This window comes from Pan troglodytes, chromosome 6 (assembly GCF_028858775.2).
Source record: "Pan troglodytes isolate AG18354 chromosome 6, NHGRI_mPanTro3-v2.0_pri, whole genome shotgun sequence".
NCBI classification, from domain to species: Eukaryota; Metazoa; Chordata; class Mammalia; order Primates; family Hominidae; genus Pan; species Pan troglodytes.
The window spans coordinates 104,484,175-104,497,321 of record NC_072404.2 but is presented as its reverse complement, the minus strand read 5'-3'; the positions used below and the strand labels follow the sequence as shown (position 1 = coordinate 104,497,321).

General features: G+C 36.1%; 1 protein-coding gene across 16 annotated transcripts in view; it reads right to left on the bottom strand.

The window, feature by feature from the left end:
* Window positions 1-13,147, bottom strand: part of PPP1R9A (protein phosphatase 1 regulatory subunit 9A) — a 387,118-nt gene that overhangs the window by 180,757 nt on the left and 193,214 nt on the right. For all 16 annotated transcript variants that reach the window (XM_063815444.1, XM_063815448.1, XM_063815449.1 and 13 more), the window contains exon 3: window positions 3,070-3,202. In XM_063815444.1, coding sequence (XP_063671514.1) covers window positions 3,070-3,202 — 133 coding nt within the window. The remainder of the gene's footprint in view (window positions 1-3,069; window positions 3,203-13,147) is intronic.

Below are 13,147 nucleotides of genomic sequence, written 5' to 3'. Positions count from 1 at the left end.
CACTATATATCCCTCCCTGACACAGCAACTCTTTCCTCAGTGACCATTATACTAAACATTGTGTTAATCATTCCCTACTTTTTAATACTACTTTTTAAAAACTACTCATTTGTGTATCCCAAAACAATATGCTATTTAATTTTCTTGGTTTGAAATGTAAGTAAATGCAATTATATTACACTAAATGGTTTCTTCTGTGGTTTGCTATTTTTACTTTCCCTCGAGATCATGTTAAGAATCATACATACTGCTGCATGAAACGTGGCACCTCCATTTTCACTGCTGAGTAATATTTTATTGCCTAGATATGCTACAATTTATAGACCCTTTCTACCATTGATGAATATTTGGATTGTTCTTGTTTTTTTGCTACTACTAAAATAAGTAATATGATGGCCCAGCTGTGTTTGTATGGCCAATGAACTAAGAATGGCTTTTACGTTTTAAAATGTATGAAAAATGTAAGCATTACTCTTTAATTCACTTTAACTCCAAATGAAAGTGTCTTTTAACAGGAGTAATCCATCAGTCATGTTTGGTGTAATATGACTAGTATTCTTCATACTTTTTCATTTAAGCAATTGTATGTTTAATACTTCATAGTTTTCACCTCTTTTTTCCTTGCCCTTGCTGTTCTGAACAAGCTGCTCTTTGTTTCACTCCCTCCCTGCTAAATTGGACAGTGAATTACTCAGATAAAGTATGTAGGCAATGTGTTCTTTAAATCCTTAGATAGCAGCAGATGTCTTTCTTTCACCAGGATAGGTAAATGCTTTCTGGGATGGATATGGGATTCTTGGATCACCATCCTTTTTACCCTCAGTGGCATGTAAAATTATTTCTACATCTCCCTGCTTCTAGTGTTACAGTCTGATGCTAGTCTAATTGTTTTGCCTTTGCAAGTATATTTGCTTGTTTGTTTGGTTGGGTATTTTTTGGCCTGGAATTTTTTAAGCTTTTTCACTTGATCTTTGAATATTAGGATTTTTTCCCAGGCTATGCCTAAGTGTGGGATCAGTCTGGGGTTATTTAGCCCTCTTACTCATAAATGGATAAGTTCTTCCTAATATAAGCCTCAGATCTTTTTTTTAAGGACAAGAAATTTTTCTTCTATGATTATTATTAGTCTGTCCTTCTCCATTGTCGTTTTCTCTTCTGTTGCCTACAACTTATATATTGGGACTCTTTCATGATTTTTCTTGGATTTTTGCTCTGTCATTTGAGAATTCTTTTTGGAATATCTCTCAAACGTCATCTTCTAGATCGCCAACTTAAGTCTCGACAATAACTATCCTTTTCAATTCTTCCAGTGAAATTTTTCATTTCAAAATCAAGAAATTTGTTCTTGTTGCTAAGTTGCTCAAGAATGTCTTTTTTTAAATCTGTATAAATTCAGGGGAGTACATGGGCAGGTGTGCTATATGGATATATTACATAGTGGTGAGTCTGGGCTTTTAGTGTAACCTTTACCTGAATAGTTCACATTGTGCGCAAGTGGTTATTTGTCAAGCCCCATCTCCCTCCCACCCTCGTAAACTTTTGGAGTCCCCAGTGTCTATTACTCTGCTCTGTATGTTGATGTGTACCCACTGTTTAGCTCTCACTTATAAGTGAGAACATGCAGCAAATAACTCTGTGTTTCTGAGTTATTTCATGTAGGGATAATGGCCTCCAGCTCCAACCATGTTGCTGCAAAAGACATGATTTCATTCTTTCTTATAGCTGCACAGTAGTCCATAGTGTATACATGCCCCATTTTCTTTATCCAGTCATCTATTGATGAATACTTACGTTGATTCCATGACTTTGCTATTTCCAAGACTATTTCCATTGAATAGTACTCTGTTAAACATACAAGCACAAGTCTATTTCTGATATCCTTTCTTTTCCTTTGGGGAGATATTCAGTAGTGGGAGTGCTTGGTCAAATGATAGTTCTATGTTCAATTATTTGAGAAATCTCCACACTGTTTTCCAGAGATTGTACTGATTTACATTTCCCCCAACAGTATCTAACCATTTCCTTTTCTCTGCATCCTTGCCAACATCTGCTGTTTTTGACTTATTAATAATAGCTGTTCTGACTGGTGTGAGATGCTGTCTCATTGTGGTTTTGATTTCCATTTCTCTGATGATTAGTGATGTGGAGGGTTTTTTCATGTTTGTTGACTGCTTGTAAGTCTTCTTTTAAGAAATACCTGTTCATGTCCTTTGCCCACTTATTAATGGGTTTCTTTCTTTTTGTTGTTGTTGTTGTTGAGTATTTGAGTTCCTCATAGATTCTGAATATTAGTCCTTTGTTAGAGGCATAATTTGCAAATGTCTTTTTTTAAGCCATGCTTGAGTATCCTTGGGTAGGTTTTTGTTTCTTTTTTTCTTGTTATTCAAGTCATCATCTGTTTGTTCTACTCTTTTTTTTTTCAAAGCTCTCTCAGAGGTGTTATTTCTCTGTTCACTGAGTGACAGTTCAGTTCTTGGGTGCCCATCTTACCTCTTACCTGGTAATCTCTGATCCCACGGGTCAGCAGTTACTACAGTAGGCAGGGTGTCATTCCTGGGAAAGAAATCAGAAGGAAGCCTTTCTGCTCCCTCTTCTCCCTGCTCTCTTTCAACCTTCTCCCCTCAGAGGGGGAGAGGATGTAGCCCTACTATTTAAATTTCCTTGGATTCTACCGCCTTTATTAAAAATCTCCATAATTTTCCAATTATCCACCAAAACAAAAGAAAGCAACCATCTGCCCCAAGCTCTCATATACCAGCTCTTTCTGGGCTCTCAGCTGTAGCAGCCCTTTCCAGGAATACCAACAAAGCATTAGGCCTCACTTATACCTCCCCGATCCTAACCACCATCGCAGCCAGCTAAGATAGATGGGTTTCAGTTGGGAGTAAAACTTTCAATCCACCATCTACTCAGAATCCATATCAACTATTTTTGAAACTTAATAAATATGATCCTCTGTTAGAATTAAAATTTTATCCAATCCTTAGAAAAAAGGCTACATTTTGGAAAAATAATTCTGTATTATTAACATAGCAACATAATGATATTAACACTGTAGCACTCACGAACCTTTCTCTAGCTCCACTGGGAAAAGTTCCAGCTTTTCTACACGTTTTTCAAGTTCATACTCAGCTGAAGCAGCCACAGGGTCAACTTCATCATTTCTCCTGTCATAGTCTTCATTGGAGTATGTGTTGAAAACCTGTAGTAAGAGGCCAACAAGATGATAATACAGAAAAAAAAAAAAACTGCCAGGTATCCAAAACTATGTAAGTTTAAACATTCATGTGATGAATTTCTTCTAAACAACTGTTTTGTCTTTAAAATCAATTGAGATGTTAAGAAAAGGAAAATTGAGTCAGTATAAAAGTAACTTACTAATTTTTAAAATGTGTAAGCGATAGTACCACTTTTAATCATTTAAGAGACAAAGTAGCCGCAGAACACATTATGTGAATAGCAATATTTATCGCCTTTTATAGAATCAGAATGAACCATATTAGCTGGAACGCTCTGCTGTTTCCCAATAAAACTAAGGTAAACCATCTTGAAGCTACCTAAGCAAATACCTACACTGAACCTGTTTCATGGTATGACCTATACTAGCCCTGAAGTAGCAGTGTGTCAGTATTACAATGCTGTCTCAATCATAAGATCACTGAACCTGACCTCCATTCTAACACTGTCCTGGGCTCTTGTTTGTCATCCCTCATTTTACTTGCATATACATTTAAATTGAATTCTCATTGAAACTTTCTATGAAATTATTATGAAAATATCGCTAAAGGGCTGTACAGCAAACAGGATATTGAAGCTGTTTATTTCTTACCTACATCATTTAAAAGACAACTAAATGTGGCCTTCAGATATAGCCATAAGAAACTTGATTGTCCTTATTTCTGCTGAAATGTTTATCTTAAAAGGAACTGAAGTAGTTGTCCAATCCCTCTCTTAATACAGGAAAAAATATATGAAAGAAATAAATGTATAATTCATCAAGTCCAATTAATATACATAACAAACACTGGCATTTTCAACAAAATTCAATAATTATTATGCATCTAAACTGTGCCTAAAGAAACTGTGCTCCCCCAAAAATCGTAAAATCTAGGATTAGATTTTAAAATAATATTTATAAAAAGATGCAGTAGAAACAGAAGGCAGAAAAGAAGGCCAAAGACTAAAGAAATTATGTCTATTTCCTACAAAGCTGGCCCTGCTGTTCTATGGACACTTTACATTTGTATTATTGGAAAACAAGTAATTCCTATATTCTATATATGGTAACCTATAAACCAAAAATACATATGCATATATAGAAGCAGATATAATGTAGCTCCTAATGGTATATGCTTCTTAAATAGTATCATTTGTAGGATTTGTACCTGAGTGGGTACTGTTTTCTTCTTGACTTTCAACATGTTTTCATAGCCTCATGCCACTTGGATCCCTATTTGGTCTCTACCATGTTTCTTCACCATAGTAAACCTTACTGCATCAAAATGCACATTTCCATAGTATAGGGTTAGTGCTTTTATTTATCTTTTCATAATATTCATAAATATTAGCATGTTTCCCAGGCTAATATTTTTCTTTTTTCTTCTTCTTTTTTTTCAATGAGATAGGGTCTTGCTCTGCACTCCAAGCTGGAGTGCAGTAGTAGGCTCACTGTAGCTTCTGCTTTCTGAGCTCAAGTAATTCTCCCACTGTAGCCTCCTGAGTAGCTAGGATTACAGGCACATGCCATCACACTCAGCTAATTAAAAAAAAATTTTTTTTTAGAGGCGAGGTCTCACTATATTGCCCACGCTGGTCTTGAATTCCCAGGCTCAAGCAATCCTCCCATCTTGGCCTCCCAAAGTGCTGGAATTACCAGCTTAAGCTACTATGCCTGGCCTAATATTCTTCTTAAATTGTCATACTTACAACTTTCTCTTAGACAGCTCTTTTGATCTTTCACTTCCTCTTATATTTTTAGTAATCACTTATTCACATTTATTCATTCAACAATATTTTACAGTTCTAAACTCATGTTTGACACTGTGCTAGGCACTGGAGAAGGAATAGTTTCTAGTAGCTTACAGTTTAGGAAGGACACAGAAATCAAAATAAGCACCTACAAAATAATGTGGTAACTGATATAAAAGCAGCATATACCAACTATTTTGTTTTTATTTTCCTGAGAAGGTAAAGAAGTTGTGAAGGCAAAGATATTTGACCTGAGTCTTGAAGAATAAACAGAAATTCACATATTTGAGTGCAGAAGAGAAGGAATATATATTTCAAATATAAGACCCTAGACCAAAATATATATACACACACATACACATATCTATAGTTTTTTGGAAAACATTGATAGTTGAGTGTACTGCAATGGAAAATGCCTATAGGAGCAAGCTTTACACACAAAATAACAGTTAGCTGGGCCTGGGTCTCATGCATCCTGGAAATCACTGGCAGATATGACTGGAAATTATTCATTAATATTTACCACTTCTCTACTTCTGCTAATAGGTCCCGGTTTATGACTGCAAAACAATGGTTTAAACAGTATTCATTCTGGAACATCACTCAATTTCACTAGTACTAGTAAGTAAATAAATATGTATGCGTGTGTCTATATATAAAGTAAGTATGAAAGAACTGTTTCAAATAAATAACTCCTTCCCAACATTTTTTTTTTCAGGATCCCAAACACTCTGATATCAGAATGTTCTTCCCTATTCGGGCTAGTTTATAAAGTTCATTTGAGAGTATTCTGAAATTAAATAAAACAAACCTAAAACAGTAAGACTGCATATTGGAAAATGACACTGTGTATAATTTTTGAGACATCTAGCAATCAGATGACTATGCCACCATTTCATTCTTTAATCTCAGCATTTTGGGAGGCCGAGGTGGGCAGATCATGAGGTCAGGAGATCCAGACTGTCCTCGCTAACACGGTGAAACCCCATCTCTACTAAAAATACAAAAAATTAGCCGGGCGTGGTGGCAGGCACCTGTAGTCCCAGCTACTAGGGAGGCTGAAGCAGGAGAATGGCATGAACCCAGGAGGCGGAGATTGCAGTGAGCTCTCGCGCCACTGCACTCCAGCCTGGGTGACAGAGCGAGACTCAGTCTCAAAAAAAAAAAAAAAAAAAGAAAAGAAACGAAAAAGAAAAGAAAAGAAAAAGAAAATAACGTAATACACTCTTCATCTTCAGCTTACTTATAGGCTTGTAAATTAAGTAGGCATGCAGAAAACACTGCAAATTATTGAAAAAGAAAAGCCAGAAGTCGTTATTTGCAGATTAAACAACTGATTACTTGGAAAATCCAAGAGCTTTAACAGAAAAAGTATTAGAACTAATAAGAGTTCAGTAAAGCGATGTAACTTTTAAAACTCAATACCTATATACAAAAACTTAGAAAATACAAAAAAATGATCAAAACAATAAAACACTTAGTAATTACCAACCATAAATGTACAAGCATTTTTCTCTCTATAAAACTAAGTGATGAGTACAAAAAGCCCTGAAGAAAGTGCAATGCCATATTATTTCCCTGGATTAAAATCCTTAATATTATAAAGACATCCACATTTCTAAATAACTGTAAATATCAGTTTACCCTAAGTTAATTTATGAATTCAAGACAATAAAAAATAAAATCCTACCTACATTTTTCGTGAAAACTAACAAGCAGTTTGAAAAAGAATAAAGGTAGAATCAGGCCCTAGTGGATATCAAAACACATAATAAAACTTCGCTTATTAAGGCAATATAGTTTGAGCTCTGGGATAGATTCATTTTTATATTCTATTCTGTTCCACTCCTTTTCTATTCAAATTAGAGTGGTCTATTTAATAAATTATGAAAAGAATTGGATACCTATCTGAAAAACATTCCTATTTATATCACAAAGAAAAATACAATTCAGAACAAAAATATATACATATATAAAAAGTGCCAAAAGAAAATTTGGGACAATGTTTAGCTAACAGGTTAGAAAGAAATTCACAGATCCTGGAAGTTCTAAAGGAAATAAATAATTTGATTAAAAACAAAGCCCAAAAACTTCTAGGCAATAAAATATACCATAATGAAGTTAGAAGAAAAGTCACAGATTAGGAGAAAGTATGACCAAATATTAAGATGAAACATGAATGTTCCTAATATATAAAGGGCTTTATCAACTCAAACAATTGCATGTATAAGTAGGTAAAGGAAATTGAGAATTGAACAAAGAAGAAATACTAATGTCCAATAAATGATATAAAGATGCTCAACTTTATTAAAAATTAAGCAAATGCAAATTAAAACAAGGAGATACTATGCATTCATCCATAAGAATAGATTTTTTTTAAAGACTACCACATCCAGGCAGGACACAGTGGCTCATGCCTGTAATCCCAGCATTTTGTGAGATCTAGGAGGGCAGATCACTTGAGGTCAGGGGCTTGAAACCAGTCTGGCCAACATGGCGAAACCCCATCTCTACTAAAAATACAACAATTAACTGGGCGTGGTGGCGTGCACCTCGGGAGGCTGTGGCAGAATTGCTTGAACCTGGGAGGCAGAGGTTGCAGTGAGCTAAAATGATGCCATTGCACTCAAGCCTGGGTGACATAATAAGAATCAAAAAAAAAAAAAAAAAAGACTACAACATCCAGTGTTTGTGAGGATATAGAAAAAAAGGATACTTTTGAAGAGGAAAGCATAACTAGAAAGTAGTTATCAATATTTTAAATGTAAATGTCTTTTACATAATCATGTCACATTTAAGTGTTTACAGAAATACTTGCAAATGTGTACAAAGATGTATTTCGAAAGAAGTTCATTACAGCACTATCTGTAATAGCCCAAAGCAGGAAATTGCCTAATTGTCCACCAGTAGAGAAAATGGCTTGCTAAATTACGATATATACAAATATGTAATTCAATGCAGTGATTGAAGAGATGTATATCTCTCTACCGACATGGAAGACCCCGAGATACATACATCGTTAAGCTGAAGAGCATGCTGCAGATAAAGAGATATTCCCAATTCATACGATCCCCAATTGGTATGGTCCCAATTTTAACCTAATTTAAAGCCCCCTAAATTCCCTAGCTATGTAGCACTTGCCAAATTGTAAAACCATGCTAAGGCGCAGTCTCCTTATTTACAAAATGGTTTTTATAATAATGCCTATCCCCATAAGAGTATTATGAAAATAAAATGAAATAGTCCACGTAATTATGCTTGGTTCAATGAGGGGAGACGAAAAGCTTTCTCAGGGTAATATGAGGGATAATATTTCCCCTGATACCTACTACCCATATCATACTCTCTTTTTTTAAATTAAATTTAAAAACATTTTTAATAGAGATTGGGGTCTCACCATATTGCACAGGCAGGTCTTGATCTCTTGGCCTCAAACGATCCTTCCACCTTGGTCTCCCAAAGTACTGGGATTATAGGCATGAGCCCAGCCTCATACTCTCTTTCATAAACATGTTTTGAATATATCACCCACTAGGATGTTTAATGCCCTTTAAGCAAAAATCTGCATAACTGACTTAGTATTAGAACACAGATTAGGCTGCCAAAATCCCCACCTATGTCTAGAGCAATGCACTGTCATTACGCAATGGCTCATGGCCTGCCAGGCTTTCTGTGTTTTCTCTGACCAGGAAGCCCTTTCATCTACATGATCTTGATTCTTTCCATTTTCTTACAATAGTTCTATTATTTTTATTAACCTTAATTGCTCTACAAAAAAATGGATAATTAATCAAATAATAATCAGAGCATGACTCCTCCTGGTATTCCAGCAACACAAAAATCTCTAAAGGCCAACAGCATTCTGGGCCCTAATGTTCAACACCAACAAGATATATGTATTTTTGTAGTTCAAGCTACCTTCACATTGTTCCTGCTTTATTTCACTGAGAAAAGTAAACAAAAGATGTTTAAATTTAAGACTTCTTGTTTCAGAGCCAATAAGCGATATTCTGGTTTCTCGATCAAAGGAAACAAAACAAGACCTCATCCACTGCTTCACAGCAGAGACAGGCTTTCAAGGGTAACAAGTTTACAAACATGGTTAGCAAGGACATTTCTGAACGAACAACCCAAGGCTATGAAAAGCAAATAAAGTAAAAATTAGCTTATTTTAAGATTTCAACTAGAATCATTATCTTATATACATTTTCAGTAGTTTGAACCACAACACTTTTTCAAAACAGCAGCAATACATTTTCAACAATAAGAAAAAAACTTATTTCCTTCACTTCTTTATGACACATTTTCTTTAATCAATGCAGGTCTAAATAAATTCAGCATATTCTATAAATACTGACTGGAAGGAATCTCCCACAATGCTTCCACAAGGTCTCAGTTCAGGCTATGGTCCAGGTTCTGTAAAATCTTCCTGACACATCAAAGATGAAAAATGTTCCAGGTCCTAGCACGCTGAGTTTCAGATGATGGCTTGGCAAAGTGTGCTCCTGGAGATAAGCCAAACATTCACATGCTTCCACAAACAGGCTACACTCACTCATCACAAGCTTCCTTGGCAGAACCCTGACTCACCTTCACATGATTTCAGTGGCTCTGCAAAATAAGCTCTAAATTGAAACTAACAATAAGCCTGGAGAAGATAGCCACATATTAACATTCCAAAAACCAACCTGGCAAGCCTCACAAAGGAGGATTCTAATAGCTTTAGAGCAACGTATAATCTCAACTTTCCTTTTCTTCCCCCAAATTAAGGTTAGTTCACTGATCGACAATAGGTAGAATTATCTAGAGTATTGATTGTCCAGTGTGTGCCCGGGAGCATGTTAGGTGCTTGCTGCAAAATGAAGTAAGCCAAACTGGAGTTTATAATCATCAGACAATTTAGGGTAAACACTGGTAGTCTCCAAAGATGTAAACAGCTGAGGGCTTTAGTCTACTCCTCTGCAAACTTTTAACATAAGGAGTATGTTACAATGAAAAGAAATTTCAAACTAAATTCTGCTCATGTAAAAACATTGCTTAACTGGAAGGTGCAAAAACAGACTCATAGGCCTATCTCATAAAACTCTAAAATCCCAGATTTCTGTCCTTAAAAGTCATTTTGAAAAGTAGCCTGTGTGAAAGGTTTACTTAAAGCAGTTGCAACTACATTCTACAGTAGGATACATTTAACCTTCTAAGTGGATCACTCACCAGAATCCTACATACCACAAAACAGGATCAAATGGAGTACTAGTTAGGTTATTACTCCAAAAGCTGTTAATCTGCAAGCCTCGCCTGACCCAAAGTCTAGTTACATAAAATATTTCTAAGGCTAACCCCTGTATCTTCAACATCATTCATTTCACCAATTATTTGTAGCATACTTAACGTTAATACATTGTCTCGTGTAGATTTAAAGTACCAATATCTGGGTGCAGGCTTCTAATCAGTGTCTTTCAAATAATAACTTACTAATCCTAGTGTGTGGATTCATGATTGAAATACCTAGAAAGTTAACTAAAGGGTCCTAAAACAAAGTTACTCCCATAAATATTATGTTATATATGCCAAAGTACTTTAAATTATAGACAATATAGCACTTTGCACAAATTATCTCTTTACCAACCAATCTAGGGAGTAAGGCAGAAAAGGGTAAAGAGAGTTCCCATGGTTTTTCATATTTTTACACGAGAAGTTCAGAGGACAATACACATGCTATATATAAGACAAAGTCTATTAGGACAAAAAGTACATTTCACTAATTGTAAGCCTAGTGTTTTAATGGATTACTAAAGAACAAGAAGTTGGGCTGGGCGCGGGGGCTCACGCCTGTAATCCCAGCACTTTGGGAGGCTGAGGCAGGCGGATCACCAGGTCAGGAGATCTAGACCAACCTGGCTAACACGGTGAAACCCCGTCTCTACTAAAAATACAAAAAAATTAGCTGGGCGTGATGGAAGGCGCCTGTAGTCCCAGCTACTCAGGAGGCTGAGGCGGGAGAATGGCATGAACCCGGGAGGCGGAGCTTGCAGTGAGCCAAGATCACACCACTGCACTCCAGACTCCAGCCTGGGCAACAGAGCGAGACTGTCTCAAAAAAAAAAAAAAAATGAAGTGAAAAAAAACCAAACATACTCTATATAATGGGAGGTAGAGAGCATGCTAGTTCAAATGGCAACACAAGGAAGCCTACGTTTGTCAAGGTTTTCCAGAAAAATAGAATTAATATCTTTATATGTGTTTTTTATACATACTATATATATTTATATTAAAATTGATTTTAAGGAATTGTCTCATATGACAGTAGGGACTAGCAAATCCAAAATCTGCAGGGTAGGCCTGCAGGCCAGAGACCCAGAAAAGAACTAATGTTGCAGTTCAAGTCCAAAGACAGTCTGCTGGCAGAATCCCCTCTTCTCTGATGGAAGTCAGTCTTCTTCTATGAAGGTCTTCAATGAATTTGATGAGGCCAATCCACATTAAGGAAGGTAATCTGCTTTAGCCCACTGCTTTAAATGTTCATGTCATCTAAAAGATACTTCATAGACTCTAGAATAATGTTTACCCACATATCTGGGTACTGTGGCCTACCAACGTTGACCCATAAAATGAGTCATCACAAAGTCTTTCAAACAGTCTTTCAAACTGGCTGCAAAACTGAACTTTTTGGTATTTGACAAGGATAGTCAGGAATATGACTTCCTTACAAATAAGTAGAAATAAGACCACAGATTTACAACACCTACAAGTTACAGAGACACTTTTGACAAGTTAAAGCATTTCATAAGGATAATATCATTATTTCCATACTTAAACTCCTAGCTTAGAAAAGAAAAAGCCAACCTAGCTAGGACTGCAGTAGGAAAGAATATTGAGGGGAAACTGCATGGGGCCCACATGTAAGGCAGCGGTCAATGAGAACTTGTGCTGCCACACGCTGTGGGCTTGGCCAACTCACTGGGCCTTTCTGAGCTCAGGCTTTTATGTGCAAGAAGGTAGGATCGATTATGATACTGAGGCTGCTGGATTCTAGGGTCAATCGCGACTCTGAAACCTAATCAAAATTCTTATCACTATGTGTCTCTGATGACAAGTCTTCAACTATTCATACCTACATTTGATGGTAAGTTAACTAAAAGCATGAATTCTAAGTTGTGGCTTATTTATAGCAAGTTATCTGTTCCACGTTTTTTAATATTGCCACATAAATACACAATCCTATAGAGCATTTGATGCTCTATGTGTACAGGAATGGATAATCTGGGACCCATATTTCTATCTAGAAGACATTATTATGTTTTTTAGATAGTTAAGCTTTTAGTTAATTTTACCACTCTGCTAGTTTCATTCTCATATCTAAATCATCTAATAGGCATTATAAATGCCAAACCAAAACACTTAGTCTACTGCCCTCCACTAAATATAGGTCAGCAAGGCAGCTGAAACCCCTCTACCCAGGTAAAAGATAATATCCATAAGCTACTTTTGCAAGGAGAGGTTTCTGAGGGATACCCCATTTGGGAGCATTAACAGGCCGGATGCTCTCCTTAACAACCAAAAATCCACATAATGACTCAAACTCTGAATTCAGCAGTTAATGTATAAAAAGGAGGAAAAGGAAATGTAAAGATTAATACATGTAAAAATCATAAAAGTAAGTTTTTTCTTGCAAAACTACGGGAAAAAAGAGAAAGTAAAGGTCAATTTATATTTGTTCATATAAATAGTAAGCTCACTTCTGTAATCCATGTGAGCTAGCCCAAAGAAAGGTAAACTAGTCTATCTATGAAGATGTTAGTGCCGCTAAGCAGTATTTCCAGTTCTCCTTCTGGGTACAAAGGGTATTTTCTTTCTTTACCCTTTGTTGCCTTGGGGTGGGGCTATGTAAATAATTCTTGCCAATGGGTTCTGGGCAGTGGTGGTGTGTGTCACTTCTTGACTGAGCCATTTTACTGCGGAGGCAAGACCTTTCAGTGTTTTTTTCTTCTTATATTTCTGGAATCTGGAAAGTATGTATCATGGAAATGGACAAGTTTAAGTACCTTAGTGACTATACTGAATACAAGGAGCTTCCCTTTGACCTAACATGGACATGTAACATCAGTGAGAAGTAAACATCTGTTAGAAGATATTAGGATCATTTAGTAATGCAATATAAACTAGCCTATGTTAACCAGGC